A 27,409-nucleotide genomic window follows, 5' to 3' on the forward strand; every position below is an offset into this window, starting at 1 on the left:
ATGCTGGGACCCCTGTTGTTGGCGGTGGTGGGGTGGCTAGTGGCTGATTTTTGGCAGTGGGGGAGAGTGGCTGTGTTTTGGGGTGGGGGGAGAGTAGCTGGGTTCTTCTGCATTTTGAAGGTGGCAACCCAAAGGGAGCCTGCATCTCCCTCAGCTCAGCCCAAACTCGGGGGGAGGGGCAGCGCTACCACCCCCGGCTCCACCTGCCAGTAGGGGTTTTGTCAGGGCGAGCCCGCCAGCAGGTCGCGGGCAGCCCCTGTGAACAGAGCCGGGCTTTGCATCGCAGCGCCGGTCCGCAAGTGGAGCAGGCAGCTGCATGAGCAGAGCGGAGCCATGCTTCCGCTCGGGATCAGCTGACGAGTGAGGAAGTAGCAGCTGCAGCTGCTGAGCCCTTAATAGAGGCAGAGAAAGAAGAGCTGAGTGACTGACCCCCTCTCCCCCAAAAGCACAGCCCCACTGACTGAACCCAAGCCCTGCAGCTAGCTACAGTTCCCCCTGTCCCAAGAGGGTTGTAGCTGAGGGGCATAGCCCAGGCCGTGTGTAGTGTGCAGAGATGGCAGGGGTCGTGGGAAATGGAGCTCAAGTAAGTGTCCGTGTCCAGCTGTTTGCAAACCCAGCAGTAGCACTTTTGGCGGGTCTTTCCTTTCTCTTCTGCAGCGTGCGTGCGTCTGGGTCCGTCTCTTCAGGGCATGCTTTATTTATAGCTGGAGATAGCCCCGTGTCTGGGGATGTCTTTACTTGTCTCCCCCCCGCAAAGAGCTCGATTTATTTATTCATTTCTGCTGCCTCTTATTGGGCAGAGAATTGCCCCTCTTCCACACCTTGTCTTTCCTTTAACGTGGAGAGTCTGTCTGTCTGGTGGGGGTACCAGGCCTGCCTGGCTATTTTTCAGTAACTTTAAAAAACAAAACAAAACAAAAAACACCCTATCCCTCCTTAGTTGCAATTAATGGTGCAAAGGGCATGTGGGGGCTGGGAGGAGCTATTCTAGAGAGGTTAAAGGTGAATCAAACCTTTGGAGTCTAGTTTTTACTTGTTCAGTGTCCAGGCAGGTTAAGCTACTGGAGGGGGGGAAAATTGCTTTAGCCACTTGCTTTTTCTGGGGTTAGACTCATGAAGTTTACCTTCACTTTATACTCTAATAAAACTTATCATTTACTTTAAATAAACTCTTATGAACCTAATTGCCTGCCCAGGTGTAAATACAAAATGGTTTTACTCCTGAGAGGTTGTTAGTATGTTTCTCTTACATGAAAGACCCATAATTTACAAATGCTACAAACTCCAGATTCTCCCCCTGCCCCTCCATTCGGTAGTGCATTGTTTCTTTAATTGTTGTATTTACAATAGATATGTTTTTAAATGTGTTTCCACGGGGAGCACTTAGCATGTGTTTCAGATCGGATGTTGTTCATGCAATGGCAGGTGAAAATTGTGTTTGTTAAAATAAATAAATCACATCACATGCAGCTGTTGTAAAATTAAGACAGTGGATTATTGCTTCTAAAGATAGTTTACTGGCCACACCTATACAGTTCTTAAGTATAATTATTAACCACTTCAGTGCAGCTGTATGTTTTTCTGAGGCTTTCCCACAGTCTCAGTATATAGATATACAACATGTATCCATAGTGCATCCAACATTTGAAAAGGAAATGGTACTAAGGTGACAAAAGGGAAATAACTTTTATTGTGTTTTGTGTCTCTGTAAAACCACTGTTACTTGTCATTTTACCTGAAAAGGAAGCTTCCCTTTCTGCGGCTTGTGTCAGGCTTTGTAATGGTATATTGTCCTGAGAGTTTAAGAGTTGGGAATGAGTTTATGGAGTTTTTCAGATAATAGAAAAGCCTATAAATAAATAGGTCATGGGTTCAGTTTCACCCAGGTTGGTAATGTTTGAATGTCGTTAGCTTGTGAGGGCATCTTTTGACATCTTCAGTTGGTGTAAATTGTCATCTTCTCCATTAGCTTCAGTGACAATTTACATCTGTTGAGAGAAACCACTACCACCTTTGTCTTCGGTGGGACCCAGACTGTCAGCCAGGTTTGAATGGGTCACAGAGAGTGAATAGTCCTTTGACCTTTTCGAGGATGAGGTGTACAAAGAACATAAATCCTACCGCAGGGGCTGTGTGCCTGGAGAGAGAAAGCTATATTATTATTTATTGATATGTATAATTTTTTATGGATGATTAGAGGGCTCTCCTGTTCCAAAATCACTAATCTCTTTAAAGAATAAATGAAAATGGGGGGGGGGGGAATGACTAAAATGTGGTCACTATGCTTGCTTTTAGCAGAGAAACACATGTTCTTCATATGTATAATGTCACTTGCTTATGGGGAGACTTTCAAAGGGGAGTAAGGAACCCAACTTCCATTGCTTTTCTGTGGGAGTTGGGCACCAAACTCACCCCTTTGGCTTTAAATCTCCCACTTAAGAATTAGTGTCTTTTTTTTTTTTGTCTATGACCTTTTAAAAAACAAAACCAAACACCTTTTATATGAAAGTACTGCATCATTGTACCAAGAGTGCTTCACGGCTAAACGTTTCTTTAATAGGATCATTCCTTTACAGATATTTTAGTTAAGCGAATTCCATGTATTGCTTCTAGAAATGGTGATTATGCAGGCAATTGGTTAACTTTGCAGCTGTTGTAAAAAACGGCTTCTGTGGTCATTGTGGTGTGCTGTGGCATGGAATGGATGATTCCTCCTGCCCTAGAGGCTGACAATATCCCTTCTAAACTAAATAATTTCTTAATTTGAATGTGTTCCGAGTGGTATGAAGTTTGTTTCAAAACATGACTCTCTTTCAGACATTGCATATTAACTACAATGTATTTTTAGTATCTGATTCTCTCTTCAGGATACTCAATTAACAGGAGAACATATGGGCTTCTAGCAGTATTCAGGATAATGCTCAACTGACTAGTAACACTCTCCAGATGTATATTTCTATGGCAGTGAGAGTGCATCAGTCTTAGTATGTATCATCTTTAAATTTTATGAAAAATCCTATTTGGAAACATTCTTCCTGGAATGAATGACATTGTATTGAGTGTAACCACACTGCTCACAATGCAAAGTCATTGTAAAATGGTCACATTAAAGGTAACTTGCGTCATACTCTTCAGTACAGAAACTATGTGAGGAAAGAGGGGCAAGTGAAGCTAGTGACGGCTACAATGTCAGTTTAAAATGTGTGTTTAAAAAACCCCAAATTCTTCCCTAATTTATCAATAACTCTAATGGTGTGAAACATTCACAATAAAACCTGAACTCACACGCAACCCACCTTATTTGGGGTTTTGTTATAAACTTTCTAAACTTGGTCCAGGTTGGTTATCCCATATAGGGCACGAAACAGCTGTCAGATAGTAACAACTTTTTTGGTTATAACCAACCCTGGTTTTGGTTTGAACTAGAAAACTAGGTATGGAAGGCTCTGGACCCAATTACTGATCCTCGACGTCTTCCAGTCCCCTCAACCTTGTTGGTCTATAGGATATCTGGAGAGCAGTTTTATCGATGATAAAAAGCAGTCTTATATCCAAAAGAGCCAAGGAATGAGACTTGGTCATTATGGTGCTCCACTCTATCTAGGTATTGCAGTGGGCTGGACAGCCACTATATATTTCAGTATCTATGAGCAATGGGAATGTTGAGGGACCAGTACTTGAAGGTTGATCCTTACGATGAAGGAAGTGGGGACGGGAGATTTGGCAGGGACAATAGCTTGTATTGCTTCCTGGTAAATTGCTTTGAGCTGGAAGTGAAAACAATTCTGGAGAAATCTTATTAATACATTACTGGCATTACCATAGCACCTGGGAGTTCTAGTGATGGATGAGGATCCTATTGGCTAGGTGTTGCCCTTCTCCATAAGCAGTTTAATCTATAGTAGTACTATGTTAATCTGGATTCTTATAGTGAATGTCAATACCGCCTTTCGAGTGGTTTAAAGTCTTTTCGGGAAGCATTCTTCCCCTGATGTTGAGTCCTGCTGCAATGTGTGGCACTCAGGTTGGGCAGACTCTGATAGGCAACTAAAATTAAGTTGAGGGAGGGGGAAGGGAAATTCCTCACTGAAAAAGTGAGCTGTAATTAAAAATTTTTTTTTTTAATGCAAGAAACTGCTTCCATGGTGAATGGTCCAGAATTCACTTTTATGTCTCGGGTATGGAACTTCACCCTTGCCCTGAGAAGCTAGTGGAAATGTAAAAAATTTCACCTGCAATCAGATTTGTGAATAACTTTTTAGAAAGCAAAAATTGAAAGTTTTTTGTACAGGTCTGTGAACCAAAGTTTCCTGGGGATAATACTTTATAAAGGTGCTTGGAGGCTTTAATTAATGTTCTTAAATTCTTGGTAAGACACTATGTTAATAATATAATACTTTGCACTAGCATAATGTGAGCAGAATGTGTTGTCTTTACCCAGGATAGATTTGACTAGGATACCGAAGTTTAAGATCCCTTCTGTTTTAGAAAGAATGCCGGATGATCCTGAAGGTAGTAGAAATACTCAGGAGTTCACCATTCTTGAGATATCTTGCTCCCGCCCTGCAAAAAATGACTGGGAGAGGAAGGGCAGAGTCTAAATGACATGCATTCCCATTAATTTTAGGAACCCATCTGGTTACCAATACGTAGGCTCCACCAATACAGAGGCTAAAGAATATGGAAGTGTCACCACACTTTGGGAGCATGCACTCGGCCTAGTCAGAGAGAGGTCAAGAGTCAAATCTTCAGATGGGTTGAGCAAATTAGACCTTCAGTGATTTGCCTGAGGCCACACAGTGAATTGATGCCAGAGCTGGGATTAAAATAGAGATCTTCTGACTCTGAGTCTTTTACCGTGTCCACTAGGCTTGACAACACCAAATTCCTCTTTTATTTCTACTACTGAAATTATCCTTCACTTGCTGTCCTGATCTCTTCTGTGATCTTGGTGGCAAAATTGTAGCGTACATTTCACCTCAGAGGTGGCTGCGTTTCAGTGGTGGATTGACTCGATCATCTATTTATTAAAATGTCTGTGCATACGCATGTATCTTGTAAAGAGCTTTATGGTCCTTTGGGATGAAAGGCATTATACAAGTAAGACATATGCATGTAAGAGATTTATTTATCTGTTTGTTTATTTATTTTGATGAGGGCTTCCAATATTTCTAAGTCATTAGGATGTCAGCTGTCCAAAGAAATCCCTTTTCTTCCTCCTCCTTGTAGTTGTGAAAGGCAAGTCTTTGTCTTGGTACTAGAATTTATTGCAAGAGCCATGATGAAAGATGTCATGTGAAGAAGAGGGAAGAAATTGCTAGGCTGAACTTTAAGGTCTCTATTTTTCAGCTCATGTATTAAAGTAAAAATTACTTCACTGTAGTCAGCTATCTTTCTCAGTTGCAGTTACTGAATAAGAGTGAATTAAAGGGGATGCAATATTGTATTATCAGATTGAAATTGTTTTAAGGGATTTGTAAAGGTGAAGAATACATTGGCAAGTTGTCCTTTAGGGTCGATTATATTTCAGAGAACATATTATCAAAACAGAACATGAATTACTTTTGTTATTAATTTGTTCCTTATCTGGAATTTGAATGGTTTGGCATTTTGTAGACCAACTGTAAAGGGGACTCTAACTTAGCATTTATATCACTTACAATTAAATATTGTGATGCCCAACTAAGCAGCAAGTTGTCATAAAAGGTAGGATTCCAGCAGTGCAAATCTTACAAATGTCAGCTTTTATTTTTTTCATAATTCTATTGATTTTTAGTAGCTAGTCAGGGTTACCATTTCCCCGGTGTAAGTGGCTTACTGGAGAGATGATCCAGCATAGATCTAGAATTCATTACAGCTAATGTTTGGCATTCCTGTTTTATTTTAGTGGGGATTCTTGGAAGAAATAAGACCTAAGACTTCAACCACAATTTTTGGAGTGTAGCAGGATATATAAACATTGCCATCCGACCGTGTGGGAGTATTGTGGAGGTATCATCGGCCAGTTCATCCTGGCTCAGAGACAAATCCTAGTAGCCTATGCGCTTTGCTGCCAACAGTTTCCCTAAAAAAATATATATGATAAACAAGGGCGTGGTGTTGTCTGAACACAGGACTGTGAACCAGGAACTTCTGAGGGTTTAGCTTAGTTTTGGAGCTGATTTGCTATGATGTTAGCTTCCTTACTGGTCATTGGCAACTTACTTGGCTTTTCTGATCTTTCCAAGTTATACAGATAGGGATAATATCTGCCTCATAGAGGAGATGTGAAAACTGACTGACTGTACAGTGCTTTGGAGATTCTGGCCTAAATTCTCAGAAGTAACTAATGATTTTAGGTCAGGCACCCAAAAGGTGATGAACCGAGATGTATCAAAGGGCTTAGAAAGCTTTGAGCCTTCTGAAAATCAGCTCTATCTTAGGTGCCTCAAATTGGGCACCCAAAAATCGTTATTCACTTTTGACCAGTTAGGTCAAATAATTAATGGGAGTGCAAAATATGATAAATTACTAACATGCCAAGGTAGGAAATCCCAACCCAATTTACATTCGGCTATGAATTAATAACTGTTAAGCTGATCATAGCAGGAGAAAAGCAAGACTCTGGGTGGAATCCATAGCACTGAAACTGATGTAGCTTGTAAGGTGACAGTGACTGTTGTTTTATTTGCCGTGTCATTAGATCAATGAGAAAAAGCAGTATGAGAAACTATAAATTGTTCATTTATTAAATATTTCCTCTTCTTAATTTGTAGGTGTCCTACATTAGTCAAGATTGCAAAGAAATTCCAGAATTTCTAGGAAGAAAATATGGAGGTATTGCAAAAAGGCTAGACCTCAGTTTCAATTTGTTAAGGTATGTGACAATGTTTGAGCAGTGCAGTATGAGCAGAATTAGGCTGTGCCTCCAAAAGTGAAATATTTTCCACTTTTTCATATTTTTAGTTGCTATGTGTATGTTCTTTCTATTTGGATAAGGATAAAAAAATACATCAAATTGTCTTAATTGTTATCAAAATACATATTGCTATTTTAAAATAGTGGTACTGTTTTTATAGACCTTTATCTTCTATTTAGCATGTTTAATGCATGTGGAGGAATAATGAACTGGTCAGTCTATCAGAAGCTTTTAGCATCAATCCAAATAATACATAATGCAAAGCGTGTATTGTTTTTATTTGCTCTTTTCTGGAGAACAAGCAAAACAACATTTTTTCTGTGGGGAAAAAATGGAGAATGAGTCCAACAGTGCTTCACCAGTAGCCAAGTTACAAGTAAGTGTGCTCTCCTTTACCCCATCTTCCTTGCATATTTACAGTTGTGACCTTCAAAGTTCTGGGATATTGTTTTCCCAGATAGTGTGTTAAAATGAATTCATACAATCTAGGCATCAATATATATATATATTTTTTAACTCTGAAAATAAAACTCTCCTCATGGAGAAGGCCTCTAAAATTTAATTCAACATAGAGAATTCCATAGGATTGTGCAAAAAACCTATTGAAAGGAGACATTTTTCTTTAACCTGCATTGAGTTTTACAGCAGTTTTGAATAAAACCCTACTGACTCTATCCTTAAAGTTTTACTGGCTGTTGTGTAAAGGTTACACTTTCCAAATCTGGAATTCCACAGTTTACTTTGGCATAAGCAGGCTTTTTTCTCCAAGTGTGGTAATGGTCTTATTTCCATGGGCTTCAATTGGAGCAGACCCTAAGCCTACTTTTAAAAATTGTCAGTTGAAAGCAACACTGTAGTATCTTGTTCTTCTAATAGATAAATTAAAAACAGTAGATAACACTTATTATAGATACCCTGTTCCACTGTAAACTCTGAAGGACTGATAATGATTTCAGATACGCAAAGATAGTGGAGCAAAATAGGCATTGAAGAACAGTCTGTGCATTGTAAATACTAATGACTCTTTTATAATCTAACATGCTACTTCCTTTCACTGAAGGGGACGTCCTCTAAACCAAAACAAACTGTGAACATAAAACACAAATTGGCTAATAGGCTTGTACAGAAATTTCTGCTGCTTCTTCTCAAAACACTTCTAGTATTCCTCATGTACGTGTGTTTAATGCTAAACAACAGGATTACTCTTCTGTTGTTGGATTTACTGAAGTAATGGACCTGGACAAAGAATTTGTTCTTCGTGTGTTGTGCAAGATTTTGAAGAATAATTCCTTTCAAACATTTAGTTTATGACTGAAATATTTAAGCAGCACTCGTTTGTAATGTAATCTGAAAGAAGATTTTAACAGGAACAAAATGCACTGAAGTTGGCAAAGCATTTGAGGGGGGGAAAAACCCCTTCACAATACTCTTGAATAGTATCCTCACTAGGAGGGAAATCCTTTTTAGGGAAGAGGGAGAAAATAGATGGTAGACCTCAAATGGACTATGAGGTAAGTACGTTACCCTAAAATCTACCCATTTATTTCCTTGCTCACCTTTGATCTAGGATAGTGACACTTTGTGATACCATTCAAAAGGCTTAATCCTGCAGTGGATGGAATGAAACAGTAATGGCTAAAACTGTGAGGACAGTCGGCTGCTTGCAATGGTGGAAATTATGGCTTACGTTGAGAAGGAAAATGGTTTCTCCTAGTCACTTCCGGCATTAATTTATTTTAGAATCGTAGAATATATTGGGGTTGGAAGAGCCCTCAGAAGGTCATCTAGTTCAGTCCCCTGCTCAAAGTAGGACCAACACCAACTAAATCATCCCAGCCAAGGCCAGGCTTTAAAAACCTTTAAGGATGGAGATTCCCTAGGTAACCCATTCCAGTGCTTCACTACCCTCCTAGTGAAATAGCGTTTCCTAATATCCAGCCTAGACCTCCCGCACTGAAACTTGAGACCATTGCTGCTTGTTCTGTCATCTGCCACCTCTGAGAACAGCCTTGCTCCATCCTCTTTGGAACCCCCCTTCAGGTAGTTGAAGGCTGCTATCAAATCCCCCCTCACTCTTCTCTCCTGCAGACTAAATAAGCCCAGTTCCCTCAGCCTCTCCTTGTAAATCATGTGTCCCAGCCCCCTAATAATTTTCGTTGGCCTCCGCTGGACTCTCTCCAATTTGTCCACATTCTTTCTGTTGGGGGGGAGACCAAAACTGGACGCAATACTCCAGGTGTGGCCTCACCAGTGCCGAATTTTAACAAGAGAAGAGAGAGAATAAGGTTCCCTTGTTTATTACTATTTGAGCCAGGTTAGAAACGCAAATGCACATACTTGACACATCATATCTCAAGTGTTGATTGTATCATTACAGCATATGTGACAAGGTCGGGACAGATGGCTATAGGAGAGTGATAGAAGGCAGATGTATTAGCCCCAGGTTGAGTAGGTCCCTCTTCCCTGGGTAAGGTAAGAGGGAAGGTTCCAGAACACTCAGGAACCTTCTGGAAACAATTAAGACAGACAGGCTGATTAGAACACCTGCAGCCAATCAAGAAGCTGCTAGAGTCAATTAAGGCAGGCTAATCAGGGCACCTGGGTTTAAAAAGGAGCTCATTCCAGGTTGTGGTGTGCGTGTGAGGAGCAGGGAGCAAGAGGCACTAGGAGCTGAGAGTGAGAACGTGTACTGTTGGAGGACTGAGGAGTACAGGCATTATCAGACACCAGGAAGAAGGTCCTATGGTGAGGATAAAGAAGGTGTTGGGAGGAGGCCATGGGGAAGTAGCCCAGGGAGTTGTAGCTGTCGCACTGCTGTTCCAGGAGGCACTCTAGACAGCTGCATTCCACAGGGCCCTGGGCTGGAACCTGGAGTAGAGGGCGGGTCCGGGTTCCCCCCAAACCTCGCAACTCCTGGTCAGACACAGGAGAAGTTGGTCAGACACAGGAGAAGTTGACCTGGACTGTGGGTTCACGAAAACGGCCAAACTGAGGGCTGCCATGAATCTACGAGGTGAGCAAATCTGCGAATAAGCGCAAGACTCACCAAGGTAGAGGAGGAACTTTGTCACACGTAAGACAGAAAATGTGTTTGTGGAAGTTCATAGCCTTAAGTGATGTGCATTTGGTGGGGATGTCATGGGCTTTGGCTGAAGTAGTTTTAAACAGTGAAATCTTTTCATCCTACTTACCTAACTTCATTTGCTTGAAGAACTGACAATGCTGTAGTATAGTGAGGTATTTTCTGATTTAATAATAGTGATCTTATTAGAAAATGTAAAAAGCCTGATTTGGTCCCCATTTCCCAAAAAGTGGCTTTTAAGGAGAAGGAATGATAAGATACAGAAAGTTTATCTATTGATATAGAGGGATTTAGTTGGATTGGGTGGGAGAAACAGTCGGTCCATGGAAGACTGGAATGGTATTGCATCCAGTCAAGGGATCATAATAAAGATTAGGGGAGATTTGTGTTCTGCTGGCAGTTTAATTTTATTTCTGTCTTGTAATTTATGGCCGGGTGCTTTCACTTGGGATAGTCCTCTTTTTTTTCTTTTTTTTTTTTGTATACAAATCTAAATAACCGTTCTTGAACTTTGCATTTTGACCATTGAGAGGTTATTGCATCAGAAAAGGAAACATCCGATATCTCTTACAGAAATGGTTGATATAACTGGAATGGTGGTTACCATCTGCTAGACAGTTAACTACATGAATGCTTGCAAATTTATAGGATTTTTTTTAATAAAGCATTTGGTGGGCATTAAAAATTATAGGATGGGGAGAAAACAAGAAAGAGATCTGATAGGAGAAAACTGTTAATTCAGTTTATATTGCGAATGAAACAAATGGTAGTATGTGTTCTTTTAGGGCCCAGTCCTATTTTTACTGATGTCAATGGAAGCAAGGCAAGGCATAGCTTGCTAAGGGATCATCCTCATACAGTAGACAAGATGCCTTAAGTATTACGTGGCCAAAAAGGGTGATAAAAGATGTCTCTCAATCTAGCAATAAAAGTAAGACAACTTCATTGATGCATTACAATAGGAAGGTTTGTTTTTAAAAACTAAATTACTTGCAATCACATCTTATTTAACATCACTATGATAAATCTAGTCAGTGAAAAATAGCATTAAGAGAAAAATATCTGTTAAATATAATGATGCTTACAGCAATTTTCTGCTTTATCCTCTGAGTGGATTATGCACTGCTGTTTGACCAGGTGACATTAGATTGCCAGAAGCAATGGTACAGGTTGCAGACTTGTGATTTCTGGCATTGGATTCTCCTCTAGCCTCTTACATTCATCCAGGAAATATAACTAACTTTGTAGGAGGCTAGGTTTCTAATATACTGCGTAGATATTGCAAAATGGCTTTTAATATAGTGAATGGAATACATTAGATGACTTGTTTCTTAATAGAGAATATTGTGGCTTCTTGAACAGTTTTATCAGTGCATTGTGCAGGTACCGACTGGCAATATAAATAACTTCATAGCAGACATGAAGACAGCAGGTAGGTGAGTGCCTCAATTAATTGTTCTTGAGGCCTTTGATGAAGTAACTACAGAGTCTATGCTGTCAGTGAAAAGTAGCTGAAAACCAACTGGTGTTGGTGATTGACAAACATGATACATGTAAAGAAGTAGGGAAGGATCAGCCATGCATGCTGATTTGTGTTAAAGAATGGTAACTCAAAAAGTAGCTGTGAACAGAACTTTACTTGCCCCTATCCTGACATCTGTTGTGCACATCTCTTGGACATAATAGTTAATGAGATGCACAAAATGCAGTTACTTTCCATTCTTTCCTTTGGTTTGTCTCAATTCTGATTGGGATGACAGACCTGTTTAGGTCATAATTAAAAAATTAATTCAGATCAGTTCAGCTGACTCTAGAACGTTTTTAAGAATGAGATAACACATTATTAAAGATCCTTCTGATGCTTGGGTGGAAATAAGCTTCTAACTCTAGGTGGTGGTTCTTTTTGTTCTGAGATTGGGTTTTTAAATTTCCTATATGTTCATCTGGACTTGAAATTCATACACTTAGAGTTGGGGATGACACCGCTAGACTGGTATGGGCATCTTCTGTCATATAACCTGAGTGGGAGCCATTTTGAATCTGTGTCGAGGGGTGGTGCGAGTGGTAGAAAGGATTCTTCAGTTTCTAGCCTTAGAAATGAGCTATTTCCCCCCCACACACTAATGTTTAAATACTCCATTTTGCAGCAAAACAGGTGTTAGTCATGGCTGCTGAATGAGAGCACAATAAACCCTGTTTTTTGTAGGACACTTTAGAGTCCACAGTTCTCATAATATGTAGAAAGCGAGTGTCCTAGCCTTTATTTGAGACTGAAACAATGTAGGGGGCAACAGCTGAAATGCAAAAGTAATGAGGCATTGTTTGTTGAAGAGATGACAGCTGGCAAGCTTCACTGAAGTGGGTTTGAAGGAGGGTAGTTAATTGGGGGAGCTGGAAGCAAGAAGTTGCCCGTCGTGTAGGGGTTTTCCTGAAATAAGCAGAGAGGATATAATAACAAGGAAGATGAGATGTACGTTGAAGTGCAGGGACCTGTAGATAGTAACCGTCCATCGTGTGCATTTTATCAGCTTGAAGAGAGGAGAAAAAAAAAAAAGATTGGAAGTTTGATTTACTGTTTCAGCTGAGTCTGTCTGCTAGTTTTCTCTCTCCACACTAAAGATTAAATGGATTTTGGTGTTTGGGTGACACACATGATCTCTATGGGTGCCATGTTAAGCTAAATAATATTGCTGGCTGGCTAATTGAGAAGCCAGTCTAATTCTTTGCTCAGTGTTTGAAATTTGTGGATGAGCTGGGTGGGCATGTATGCAAAAATATATCCCTGAACGCTTTGGGCCTGTGGAGTGTCCTGTCCGTGGGCTATGGTGGGGAGCAGGCAATTCTTTGCCTCTGTGCTTCTCTTCTTGTCTGCATTTATGTGAAAGTTCAAGCTAGAATCTGGCCCGCATTTGAGGGCACATTCTTCTTAGCTCCAAGGAGGATTTTATATTTCTGCCCTTTTTCCATCCTGCCATTGTTGCAGAAATAAGAGACACAGAACAGGGAGATGAACAACATAAGTTTTTAAAAAAAAAAAAAAAAAAAAAAATCAAGATAAAGCATGACACTTTTTTTTTTTTTTTTTAAAGCCTGGAGACTGATCTTTATAGCGTTTAGAAATGTTTAAGAAAATGCACTATTGTTAAAACTTTTTGATGGGTTTATTTATAAGGTAGAGAAATATTTTCACCGTAATTGGGTAACTCTTAATAGTAGCAATTGCATATTTATCAGTGTGAGGGGCTGTTATTAATGTAGCTGTCATGCACAAACACATTTCTTCATTAAATCCATTTAGTATGTGCATTATTCGGTCTAGAATGTCACCAGGACATCAAAGCTCCCTTAGGCATAAGAGCACAGTGCCCTGCTGTGGCTGCAGAAAGGGCTTGATCAATAAATGTAACCTGTTAATGCAGAGCAAATAGAATAAAAGATTTCTTTGACAAGACATGAAAAATCACCTTGTGGCAGCTGGCATGGTGATGCCATTTCAGCAGAGACACTAGCAAAGTTGATCTGACAAGTAAAGAGGAGAGATGATGGTTATAAGGTGCTTTTGTTTCAAACTTCTTTCTTGACCTGTCAGGATTTGAAGGAGCCTGAATGGCCCTTTTTTGTCATGTGAAAATTGTAGACTTAGGCAGTTATGAAGCAGTTATCTCTTCTCAAATTGTGAATGCTGCTATTTAATTGATTCACTTAGCATTTGAAACTGTCACGCATTAATAATTGCTAAATCCTGTAGATACTGCTCCAGTGTGTCATGCTTAAATGTGTAGTTATCAGAAAATTAATATCCTTAATGAACCGGTGCTTTCAAACTAGCATTGCATGAAATCTCTTATGCCCTTTCATTTGCTGAAGGTATATCAGCCAGTTTTCAGAAAAACTCCTCCTGACACTTTGCGGCTTTTTTTTTTTTTTTTTTTTTTTGATGCCCAACAAATGCCAGCTTTGCTTTGGGTACATAGTGTGCTCAATGACAATAAATATAGTAATTATACTGGAGTTAGTAATTAACATAATTATAGTCAATTACGACAAATACAGTGCAGAGCTAAATAAATGAGAGGGGAGAAATTAGTAAGCTAATTGATTTATCTTACATGCTGCTGCTCTTGCAACTGGCAGTTGCAGAGTTTTCTGAAGGAAAAAAGTATGGTTTACAAATACCGGATTCTGTTTTGAAGTTGTCTTGTGTCTCTTTCCCACTCCTTTCCCATGCTTAAGTGAAAAAGACTGAAATTGGAGAAGGGGAAATTGCTGTTTATCTGCATCAGACTGAACATTGAATCTAAAACAAAACGTGTGCCTTAATTTTTGCAGTTGATAATTTTATAATTTTTCTTAGTATTAAAGAAAAAAACATGACCTCTGTATCTACACAGAAGAAAATTCAGCTGTACTCATTGGTATGGTATCAAATTGGTGGTGGATTATTTTAGTCCTTTAGGTGTGGCTTGAATTTAGATATACACTTTTTTGCTCTTGGTTTTGTTACTTTTTGGTTCTCTCTGATCAGTACTGCACAACACAGAGTAGCTAAAGAGAGAACTTGAATCTTTATTCAAGCAGTCAAAATGTGCTGGTACAATATGCTCTCATTTATCCATTCTTCAAATAAAATGCTGTTCAGACAACCATTTGGATCACAACAGACACACAGTATTTTAATTTATTCACATTATAATTTCCTGTTTATAGACTATTTATACTGTGGTGGCTGAAATAAGAGTATTGGAGATAGGTGGTTAATGTGTTCCACTTTCCTGTTTTTTCTTTCAAGCAGTTTATTATAAGAGAATGAATGTATTTAAGTATGGAAGATTGTGTATAACTATTCTGATTTTTAAAATACTTAACAGTAACATGATATTTTTTATAAAGCAAGGAGTGCCTTTCTGAGATGAATGGTTTTAAAATACCTTGTTTAGAAGTTTTAAGCTTAAAAGGGTATAGCTCTTTAAAAATTGACTCATATACACTGACCCCACCAAAGAGATTGTTACACTAGAAAAGTAATATTAACTATGCAAATGACGAAGTAGCATCAGAAACCTATTGTGCAATCTGTCCAACTTAAAAGTGTGAGTTTTCATTTAGAAGTGTGGGCAGTTACTTAAACTTTATTCCTGTGCAAATATTGCATGATCTTCTGAAGAATTGTGTTTTTAAAAAGCATTAAAATGCTGTCAGTGTCTTGGAATCATTAAATGTACACGAGGAGTGTTTAGCATGGTCCTTCTTTACATTCAATTAATTGGGAAATCAATTTGCTAAATGAAATATTTAGTCATAAACTTTTATTTTGTTTACATAGGGAAGGAGTCCTTTACATTTACAATTTACAGACTCAATGGTCTTTTAGGTGAAGTCTCACCTGTTTATTAAACAGTATAGATGCAGAAAGTCTGTCTATTAAGAATAATTATGAACTAGTTTTTATCCTATTCGATGGGACTAAAGACCAATCTGGTAATGGTTCACACTTGTATGTTAAGGTGAAAAAAGAGCTGTTTAGGATAAACTTTATCAAGTTTGTGCACATTAAGTATGTGCATCTGTTGGAGTGGAGGGAAAGAACTTCTAGGTTTTCTAATAACTGGTATAATTTTGATCTGCAATATTTATTCCAATATTACTGGTTGATAGAACAGATCATGGGATATGTCCTTTTTATTTTTCTTTTTTTTTTTTTCCTTCCTCTTTCTGACAAGCCGCATTTCACGAGGGAGTAGATGTGATCTGGATGATGTATGAGGGAAGTCTCATCTTTTAAGTTGGGCTATATTTTTATTTAATTATTTTTACTGTAAGAGATTACTTTGTCTTAATATTCTGTAGCTTTAGAAATAGTTGAGCGTTAAATACCATGTATGCATTCTAGTATTTGGTAAACTTAAAACTTGACTTTGAAAGTTGTCTTTTTTTGGAAATATTTTTTGCTTGAATATAATAGACATGTAGCTTACACGCTTGTGTGTGTGTGTTTTTTTTTTTTTTCTCTACTGTGGATTACTTCTAATAATTAGTGTACTGTTGGTCCACAGAGCAACTAAACTAATTACACAATACAGTGCAAATTGTATTTTTATATCTAACTTTAATTTCAGCTGACCACTCCAGGCACGTAAATTCTTCCTCCAGGCACGTAAATTCTTCCTCCCAGCTCTCAAAATACGCATAATAAATAGGTGAAAAAATAAAACTTACAGTATGAAATATTTAATTTCTATTTGATAAAATGTCACTATATCACATGTATCTTTTGAAATCCCAATAGAAGCTCTTGTCCATTGATCCTTGCTTGCCTTTTAATGGCCACACAGTCACAAACTGGCAACAGACTGTGAAAATGCTGTAGTTTATATATCCCCGACCCCCAGTGCTGGCCATTATCCATTGATTTTTAGTGTATGTGTCAGATCAGAAGCAAAGAATTATATTCTGTCCTATATTCTCTCAAGAAGGTTTAACATTGTGGAAAGAGACATCTTGAAGCATATCACATTCCAGAGTTGGGGTGAAAGCTGGTTTTGGAGATTTTTTTTTTTTTTTTTTGGGTCACTGTGGATTTTACAGGTTTTAACAGAGAATTCTTGGGAGGATTATTAGGGCTTTAGGTTTGCCATAGCAAAAATGTTAACCTCTCTTTCCCCCCTGACATACACACAGTTATGACGTTTTAAAAACTAAAATAATGAAAGGTCATGGACCTGAACCACTGTCTCCTTTAAAGTCAATATTAACATTTCATATATGGAGGACTGGATTGTTTTGGGAATATAGAGCTTTCATCTCTAGGTTGTTGGTTCAAATCTGAAGTAGCAGTAAAATCATGGTTCTCATTGAAGTTGAAAGTAAAACTCACATATGACTTCATGGGAGGCCAGGACTTCACTCTAGAACTGTAATGACAAAAAGCTGTTGAGATGGCTGTTTGATGGCCTATGGGAAATGACTACAGTTCCTAGTGGACAACTGTTCACTCCAAAACTACCACTCCATTTGTCAGTACTCAGCAACTGTATTGGTTGGCATTCTCAGAGGTGACAAGGATTAAACAGGCCATCAAGGAATGAATGACCTCTTCATCTCAATCTGGTCCCCTGAGGTTGTGATCGAAGTATGTTGCCAGAGTGATGTTGGGAAGTTCATGGTGCTTGTACTGGACCTGTTCTTTGGCTAAAAGGAGACCTTCTCTCTCTAGAGCTCTCTCATGTTTGGCACCTGGCATGAGTGCTAAAACTAATAAACGTAAAACAAAAAACATCAAAACCTTCAAGTTTTTTTTTTTTAAAGGATAGGGTTTATGAAAGACTTTTTGACTAAGAGTGCTTGAAGAGGAACAGAACCCATGACTCCTTTTAGTGATGTTTACTGTGGAATACTGGTGAATGTGGTGAGACGCACACTGGTTAAACTGCCAGAGTGTATTACCACCTGTAGGAAAATGTGGGCACTTGTAGTTGTGTATTGTGTGTGTATTTGGACTGGTTTTGTCACTGTTTTAGGAGTGATGTCAGAGACTCTGAAGTAGCATCTTGACCACTCTTGCTTGGTTGGCTAGTGGTTGTGAGGCTAAAGAGGTTTTTTAAATATATGGTACAGATCACTAGTGTAGACAGGATACAAAATTTGGCCGTTCTAGAATTATATGACCTATCTTCCTAACTTCTTCCCCTTTTGTCCCTTCCCCCCCAAAAACCAACAAAAAACCATCACTCTTCTGTCACTGCTGTCCTGTAACAATGGTGAAGAATAGCTGAGGGAGTTGCAATCTAACACTGAACAAGAAACTTCACTAGAAGGAGGAAAACTCTGTTTATCCCTAAAGCCTGCCTCTCTCTCTCTCTCTCTTTCTCAGCTTCACTGCAGAGCTTCTGCCCATATCCTTCCCCCGCCATGTGCCTGTCTAGGTTCCTGCTGCAGATTTAAAGAAATAGTACACACGTTCTCACCACCAGTAGGAGGAGGAAGGAATTCCTGCCCCGCCCCTCCCAAATGCCCACTGAATGATTTCACTATGAAAACAAGTTGTTGGCATTTGGCATATAAACTCCAGTACGGCTTCTGTCAGTGCGTTGTTTGTGTGCTTTATCTATGTGGTTTTGTCTGGTTGATGTTACTGTTTTTGCAATCTTGTATATTACATAAGTCATGTTGGAGAATATTCTTTTTCCATTAGGTGAGGATTTTTAACCTATAAAAGTACAGGAATACCTGTGTCATGGATGTGCGAAAGGCCAGTGCATTTTTCAGACTAAGAAGGAGTCAGCATGTCAGATGGGGGTGGGTGTGTGTGTGTACCTGTCTTTAGGGTCATAGGTAATATAGTGTTATAGCTCGGTGCTGAGCTTTCACTGAACAGATGCTGCCAGTCATGTGAAGTTATGTGCTTTTAATTTAGTCCTCTTGTTTCATTCTTTGGTCAGTCAGAGGCTGAGCTGAGACTTTTAAACTCATTTTGTATCTGGGCGGCTCTGTTTCAGAAAGGAATGTCTTTGGCAGAGTTGGAAAATGAGCTGTTTACTTATCTAGATATCTCCTTTCCTTATAATAGTTGTTTTTTCTCCATTTTAACTCTCATACCTGCTGGAGGAAGGGTAACTGACATGCTTTATACAACAGAGCCCAGAAAGCTGCTGCATTTTCAGATTGGCAGTTTGGTAGCTGGCATTTGATTTTTTGATATGCTGAAAAGAGGTAAAAGCAACTTTAAAAGCATAAAAGTAAATCAAAAGTTAAATAATGCAAACTATTGGATATTTTCTATTGGATATTAGGAAAAACTATTTCACTAGGAGGGGGGTGAAGCACTGGAATGGGTTACCTAGGGAGGTGGTGGAATCTTCATCCTTAGAGGTTTTTAAGGCCTGGCTTGACAAAAACGTGGCTGGGATGATTTAGTTGGGGTTGGCCCTGCTTTGAGCAGGTGTTTGGACTAGATGACCTTCTGAGGTCTTTTCCAACCCTAATATTCTATGATTCTATGAACTACACAATGGAGAGGGCCTCATCCAAAGCCCACTGAAATCAAATAGGCTCCTTGTGACTTCAGTGGGCTTTTGAACTGACCCTTAAAGTGCTTAAGTCTCCAACTGCACAAGAAAACATAGGGTATGTCTACACTGCAGTGTAAGCCCATACTTGAGTCCAGGCCCAAGCATAACTTCCCTTGCATCTATGCTGCAATTGTGCTGACCCAGGGTCCCAGGACCCTCCAGGGCTTGAGGGTCCAAGCTCGATTAAGCCAGGATCCAGGTCCAAACCCTATTGCTTTGCAGTGCAGACACAGCGCCTCTTGACTCAGGTCCCTGAAGTCCGCCAGAAGTATCCCATGCTTCCATGGGACGACTTCCTTAGTTCTCTCTTTCCCAACAATCTGCAATCCACTCTTTTGAAAAAGGAAGCCAACGTCTCCTGTTTGAGAGCAGCAGCAGCTCAGGTCAGTGTTAACCCATTCTCTTCTATTCTGATCTGGCAAACACATTGTCAGAGAGCCTCGTGGATTTGCAATAGAGCACTAACTGATCAAGCCTTTTGCAAAGCAAAATGCTTCAAGCTTCCTGTAATGTGCAGAGTGGGCAGTAAAATTTTCCCACAGTGCATTATAGTGCTAGGGCTATAGCAACCATATTTCGTGTGTTTGGCAGGGGCACTAGGGACTCTGGGATATGATTATTTGACTTGGGTCTGCATGCTGCAGTGTGGACACCAAAGCCCTAGATTCAAGAGTGGGTTAAAATAGTCTTAATGTTAAAACACAATGTAGATACTCAGGCCCAGGGTTCCTTAGTATGGGTCAGCACACTCAAGTCCCACTAACCCTGGGCTTACACTGCTGTGTAGACATGCCCATAGTGACTTACAAACTCTGCTAATAGAAGCTGGCATTTGGAAGTGTGACCCTCTTCAGTTAAGAGCCTGTACTTATAGAAAGTTTAAGGGACAGGGTGGAGCATTAAACCAGCAATTTGAATAAAGGACAACTTTAATTATGCTTGTTCCAAGTAATCTAGCACTGGACCACAGCACGTTTTGACAGAGTACCTGAATGCAGTTTTGACTGCAGTAACCAGTTCATACCACTGTAAAAAGATGGAAAATGGTACCTAGGCCTGACCACCAAAAAGGAAGGCCCCATATGTGTGACAGACAATTAAGAGGTGATGGATTGGACTTGTGAGGATGGTACCAAAAATATGAGCAAAGACCAAAAGAGGAAAACCAGTAACTGTTTGTTTGGTGTTTCTTTTTAATTAAACAGTTATTTGAAAACTCTCGTTTCCTGTGACTGAGGATGGATGGTTTTTTTTAAAGCAAACAAACAACCACTAAACAAAACAATCCTTGAGAGGGATTTTTAGAAGTGGTCAGTGTTGGCAGAACTCCCTGCTCCCATTGAAGTCAATCTGCCAACACTGAGAGCTTTTGAAAATCCTACCCATTTCTAAACTGTGACTAGCAGCATACCCCTCTTATGGTCAAATTCTGCCATGATGTAGTTACACTGTATAACTGGAATGGGTTTGTGTAGGATACAAGTGAGTCCTTGTTCTCATCTGTGGCTGTTTCATTGTAGATTAGAACTTTTATGAATGGCTTAGTTTGTATTGATTTGTAAAATCAAAGATGAGTTCCAACAGCATTTTCTGGTGTTAAGTGTATATACTCAACTCTTCTCACAATTTGTCCACGTTACTGTATGCACCATTTTGAAAGTTTAATTTGTACCTATGCAATAGTTAAATGCCTGTACTATGGGAGCAGAGAGAGATGGGATGAATTTAAAGAAATTGTGTCAGAAAGCATGTTTCTTCAGATGTCTAAAGATTTCTGCTCCCTCTTCCGCCATTGAGTCCAGTCCCTGCAGATATGTCTTTGCCTCCATTTAGCAGATGGAATAGTTCTGGAGGTGTATGTTGCATGTTAATGTAGACCATAGCAAGACATAATCATCTGTAAGGGTAGACGTTAATTTCAGAAATGTGAACTGCCTTTTCCACAGAATGTTAGTATGTGATTGGACTTGTCGACAGGGAACTCAATGTATAAATTTAATAGAAAATCTGACTTATATTATTTGCTTTTAACACATTTTTAATAATTAAGGTCTATTAATTCAAAGGCTGATTGTACACATTTTTTTCTGAGATCTGTGTGCTTGTGGTGATCATGAGTCAGTGTTTCACAATCTACCAAAGTGTTTATTATTTCACTGTGAGCATGGTTTTATGTGACTTCAAAAACAGATTTTTAAAAAAATCATAAGTGCTTGGGAGCATCCAACCACTCTTTTGGAGTAACAACAATTTTTTTTGCTAATAATACAGAATCTGATATTGGAAACCTCTTTTATAAGCTTTGTGGTATGTTTTTGTTTTTTTGTTTTTTTTGTTTTTGTTTTTTTTTAAAAGTAGGAGTGAAGAGTTGAAGGAGTCTCTGCTGTTGGGCCTAAAATTTTTTAAAGCATACAGACTACAAATGGCAGAATTGTATTCAAACCATATTAGACATGGTGGGTCCAAGATTGGTTGTCCTGTTCCTCTCCAGGGCCAGATTTAACATTAGCATTATAATCTCATGCGTTAGGGCCCTGGATTCTGGAGTCAAGAGATCACATTGGAATATCAACTTTAAACCCTCCTCCCCCCCCAACAAACACAACAAACACAAAACAACTTTTTAGCCCTCTTGGTTGTGAGAAAAAGCTTGAAAATATAAGTGGAATGTAACTGATGCAGAGAGATCTACCTGCTTCTGTAGATAACTTGGAACAATAATGCTGAGGTGTAAACTGCACCATGCATCTCAATTGCGTGTTGAATCCAAGACCTTTTGCTCTGAGGCAGAGGTGATGTGCATATGGGGGGGGGGCATGTGGGGTCGTGTCCTGTCCCCCTGAGATTTCTGCTAGGGTGGGAGTTGGGCTGAGGGGGACATGCCTGGGAAAAGCACTGGCACCTAGCGCTCCTGCTGAGCCCTGGTTGGAGGTGTCTGGAGCAGGGAAGAGAGACCAGTCTGGCAGCACAGCAGTTTGTGCCAGAAGGGGACAAGGAAGTTGTTTGTGCCAGAAGGGGCACAAGGAAGCCCACTGAGCCCCATCCCTTCCTCACCTGCAACTGTGGTTACCAATGCTCGGCAGTAGGTGTCTGGAGCCCACTCCGGCCTGCGCCATACCCTCAGCGGGGAGGCGATGTGGGAAGTAAGTGGGGGAAGGAACCGTGAGGGGCAAGATGACAAGGTGGTGCCATCTTAGAGCAGGTGTTGGAGATGCAGTGGGAGTGGGAAAGGCCAGACAAGCAGCATAGGGCAGTTGTGTCCCCCCCACTATCAAGAAGTTACTTGTCACTTCTGCTCTTAGGGCCCTGCCAGCACCACCCCAGCAGAAGACTGTGCCTGGCTGTTGGAGACTAGTTTGACTCATCCATTCAATCACAAACACTGGCAGCTGCCAGTGTAAGTACTAGGGGCACAGATGCTGCCGCTCTGAAGAGGAGCCCCCTTCTGGGGAAGGTAGGCCCCACCATCTACATGGGACGGGGCAGGGCCATGCCCTGCGGATGGCGCTATGGGAAGGTGAAAGTACGGGAAAGGGTATATTATGGTGTACCTGGGGTCCTGATTCAACTATGTAGCATTAAATGATAGGAGAAATGTTGCCTTGTGGTTAGAGTATGGTAGAGCATGGGAGCCAAGATTCCTGTGTTCTATTCCTATCTCTGTATCTGACTGCACAACCCAGGGCAGTGAACTTAACCTTTACCTACCTGCAAGATGGCAACAATGCTTGTCTGCCTCTCGGAATAATTATTTGTAAACACGACAAGGCTGAGAGAAAGGCATTATAGAAGAGCAAATATATGGTTTTAACACTCCCCCCCCCACCCCCACCCCCGTGATGCAGTTGGAGGGTTAAATTAATTAGACAGTTCAGAATTCTGGAACCAGTTGTTAGTTTTCTGTTGCCATAGGATTCCAACACTGTTTCTATACCTACATATTATTTTACATTGTAGACAGTATCTGTCTCAGATTGTATGGAGTTCTGGAATAAGAAAGAAACTACTCTGTGTGCACAAGATTAAAGTGGAGTGGATTTCTTTTTTTTTTTTTTTTTTTAAATGGAAGGATTGTTAGATAGTTTCCTCCTGGAGAAATGAAAATTAGCTGGTTAGTTGAAAAGCAGTGTGTATATAGATTTGCCCCTTTTATGCTGAGCTCCTTGCAGCTGAGGAAGGCTGCTGCAGATACTGTGCCACTCTTTCTCATGAGAGGTGTGTGTGTGTTTGGTAGGCTGCACGTGGCTGTTGCCCAGGAGGATTGGGCACAGCGATTCTCTTCCATCAACATGTTTCAGATTTTTTTTGCCTTTTTAAGTACTATTTTGTCACATGTTCAGTGAGAGGGGCTTGAATGACAGCCCTAGAGAATGAAGTCTTCTGTTTACTCTCAGAGTAGGTACAGCATGTACTACAATTGTACAAGGTTTCATATGCTGTCCTATTGAAGTGTGTCAACCCTGGTCTGGAAGGACCAACCTTGGAATAAGAGAGAGTAGTTCGTTTCCTGGCTTATTCACAGCCTTCTGTTCTGCAATAAACTTATCAACATGGCTGTCTATTAGTGCAAATTATAATGATAGCTTTTGTAATGTGGTCACATGTCAAATAGGAGCTTCGATGGTGATTATCAACACGCTTTACATAGGCCACCGAATAGCCATCAGATGTTAAATTGTGATGATTGATTGCTAACCTTGGTTGGCTTGGAGGTAGAGGTTCACATGCATTTAGATGACTGAGCAAAAGCATATGAATCCCTAAATTGAAACAGCAAATGAATGCATTACCATCTGGATTTTTTTGCTCATGGCTTGGTTCACTTTACTTTTATAGCCTTGTTACTGTTTTGTTTTATGTTTGCATTCCATTGACATGTTTTTCCCCTGTGTGATATGTCGTTTTGTGTGTGGATCAAATGGAGAGAAAGGAAGTGCAAAAGCTGGAATGGGTGTGAACAGAGAAGTATTTCCTTATATGCTCTACTCCAGGAAATGAAGGGCCTTATTGTGTAGACCAAGTCCTTTAAGTCAAATGATATAAACTGTGTTTTTAAAACTGAGCTTTCTTTGTTGTTGTTTGCCTTATTCTGCACTAATAGATCATAATTCTGGGGATGAGGAAATAACTAATGCTCCCTTCCATCCAGGGACAGAAGTACAGTGGGAGCAAATATGTGTGGGGGGGGGGGGAGAAAAGGGCGGGGTACGGAAACTAGTATATAGCTATTGATGTGAGAGAACTAAGTTAGGGTCACTGTCACTCTGTCTGGAATGACTATGTGATATTTCCCCTCCTTCCCCCTGCTAACTGATGCATCTTATTAGTGGGCAAAGACAAACAGGGACTGATCATTTGTCCTTCCTATGTGGCCCAACAAGGTATACAAAAATTTCTGAACCTTTGAGTTAATAACAAATTTCCACCCTCCCTAAAGACACAAGTCCCAGTAATTTCAAAAGGAGTAGAGCCAGGGCTTCAGATGACGAGTGGACCAACAAGCTGGGGCCACATCCTGATCTCTTTTGAAGTGAGGGCCTAGGATTTAGCTGCCTTATGAAATGCACAAGGGTACTCCATTTGAACCACAGAAAAGAGGTTGGGGGGTGGCGGGGGGGATGAGAACACGTCCATGGACTTTAAACACAAAATAGTAACGTGTCCATGAAACGAATCTAGGCTGGGACATGGTTTGTACTTTCTCAAACCAAGGAGCCTCTGAATCTTTCATGCGCTGTCAAACATCGTAGGAACAAGCCTTTGCTTTAGCAAATCTTATTTATTTAAAAAAACCCACCTCTTTTGGATGTTTTGAAAATAATTGCCTGTGTAAAGATGGAAGGGGAAAGACGTTACAGGTACTTGGTGTTTTGTAGCCGGTGCACCTCTCTCTCTCTCTCTCTCTCTCTTTTTTTTTCCTTCTTTCATGTGTGGTGTCCCCCCCCCCCCCCCCAAATAAAATTGAGATGTTAATGTTTGAACTCCGGCTATTGTGAATAGAAATAACTTCATAATGTGGTGTGCATTCACAACTGTGCTCATATGCAGATATTAGGTGTTGGACATATATGTACATCTATGTTAGTAAGAGCTATTGTAATATGCTCTGTCAAATATCTACTTATAGTCTCTTGCTACCAACAGCTTATTTTAGTCACTACTTGAGGGGCTTCATGTCTCTTAAAGTTGCCATTAAATAGAAAATGAAAGTCCAATACTAAAACCCTATTAGTCAATGAAGGTTCTGGCTTAAATCAACTGTAACTAAGCATAGGTGCTGGAACTACGGGTGCGGAGAGTGCTGCATCATCTCCTGGCTTGAAGTCGTTTCCATCGTATACAGGGCTTACGGTTTGGTTCAATGTCTCTCAGCACCCCCACTACAAAAATTGTTCCAGCATCTCTGCAACCAAGGTGTGGGGTTTGTGTGTGGTTTTTTGTTGTTGGGGGTGGGGTGTGTGTGTGTGCGCGCACGCGGGTGTGTGTGTCAAATGTTCTTGCTTTGTCCTGCTGATTGGTGCCTAGTTGATGTAGCACATGTGGGTATAGAGCTTCAAACCACAGACTTTTTTTTCTGATCTGAGTGCAAATGGATAAACTCGACTGAATTTTCTTGGTGTAGACATTGTAACTCAAAACCTTAATGTTATTACACTTTTGTACATTTAAGCTAGTATAAAATTGCAGGCATTGCTACACTTCTATCAGCGCATAGTAATACTTTCCTTGAAAAGCTTTGTGGCTAGTGAAAGAGTTAAGCGAAGCAGCCGGAAACCATTTTCAGCTTTTACTTTGCAGATACAACCTTTTAAGCATACCTACATTTACCTGCAATGGCAATCGTTTTGCATTTTAATGACAAATCAAGTACGCTAACTTGCATTTGAAACGAAAGTGCCTTAAATGTCTCTGGCTGTCAGAATGAGATGTTAGGAGCTTGATGAAAAGAGAACAAAGAAGACAAAGTATGAAGCCTAGATACAGTGCAAAATGAAATAAAACCTTGTATGGCCTGTCAGGGGTGTCAGTTGATATTCCTATCTAAAGCACATTATAGTATTACTTTGCAGCTCATAGCTTACTCATCTGTCTTTTTTAATTCATCACATTCTAGCCCACATCTTTTAAGTCCCATGTGTCAACAATGGAAGAAATCTGTTAATTGACAAATGAGTGTCACAAATGTGAATTGGTGCCTTTACATCAGAGGCAGGTAGTCTCTGTTGTTTTTTGTCGGCTCTATTATTGGCATAAGCCAGTGTAAGACATCTGTCTTTGCCAGAATGAGAGATGACAGCCAAAGAAGGGCTGTCATTGTTTTAGTGCATGTTCATTCTGCTGAGATACTGTGTAAAGATAAAGTGTCAGTTAAAAGAATATGAAAAACTATGTGGAGGAAGTCCTTAAATTACTCGGGAAGGGGATTCGGGAATTGGTGCCAGAATTGAAATCTGAACTTTTCAGTTTGCATCTATCACATCTGAGTAAAAATAATATTTTCTGAGTAACTAGATCAGTTTATAAGGCATTTAGGAAAATGTTATGTTGTGTTGGCATAATTCACTTTATAAAACAGAAGAAAAATATACTTTCTAAGGCTATGGTTTGCTTATTACATGTTTATTATTCAGACAAGTATAGAATTGTCTCAGTAAAAATATGTTGTGTAGCATCCTTGGTGTTGATTTGCATCTGTTTTGAAATATTGAAATTGCTCCTCTCCAATTTTTTTTCTGTTTTCAGATTGATGAGTAATGTGAAATAAAATATATAGCCAACTGTGGGTTATTCCATTAATAGAAAATGTATTAATAAATATGAGTACCTGGAGGATTGTATAATACACTAAAGTTACCCAAATCACTAAACCTCTTTGTTGTAATAAATGGCTTTGAGAACGCCAAAGAGGATGTATATAATTATGGGTCATCCTTGACTGTTTGATCTCCCAAAGTTAGATACAGATGACACTGATGTTTCCCTCTGTTATCTGGACCAGTGATCTGCTAGGTCACTCCAATCCTTGACACTGGGAGCCAGCCTTACCCTGCTTTGCTGTGAGAACCCCCACTCCTGGGCTGTTCACGCACAGCCTCTGGCATGTAAGCTGCTTCCAGCTACTTGCAACCGAATGACACTAGCCAATATCTCCGGTTCCAGACACAACCCTAGGAACCTTGTTCTTGCAGTGTCCAGTTGTTTTGCCCACTGGACGCTGCAAGCTTATGAGTTTGTCAGTTTAACAAAGCAATTGATATGTATCAGGCTTGTTATCCCAAAGGGAGTCTCTGACACAATTCAAACCAAATGCACTGCTTCAGGTAGAATAAACACATTTATTAACTATAAAGATAGATTTTT

The 27,409-nt window shown here is 39.9% G+C and overlaps 1 protein-coding gene across 5 annotated transcripts in view; it reads left to right on the forward strand.

Moving 5' to 3' along the window:
- Positions 1–248: 248 nt before the first annotated feature.
- The window catches only part of LRMDA (leucine rich melanocyte differentiation associated), a 938,688-nt gene continuing 911,527 nt past the window's right edge, over positions 249–27,409 (forward strand). For 4 of the 5 annotated variants that reach the window (XR_006292079.1, XM_027829745.3, XM_043550613.1 and 1 more), the window contains exons 1-2: positions 249–583; positions 6,756–6,856. Coding sequence is in view for 4 of the 5 variants with exons in the window: in XM_027829745.3 (XP_027685546.1) it covers positions 554–583; positions 6,756–6,856 (131 nt within the window). In the remaining variant the exon portion in view is untranslated. The remainder of the gene's footprint in view (positions 584–6,755; positions 6,857–27,409) is intronic. The other variant, XM_043550614.1, reaches the window with a different exon arrangement.

The sequence above is a fragment of the Chelonia mydas genome, chromosome 7 (genome assembly GCF_015237465.2).
Source record: "Chelonia mydas isolate rCheMyd1 chromosome 7, rCheMyd1.pri.v2, whole genome shotgun sequence".
Taxonomy (NCBI): domain Eukaryota; kingdom Metazoa; phylum Chordata; order Testudines; family Cheloniidae; genus Chelonia; species Chelonia mydas.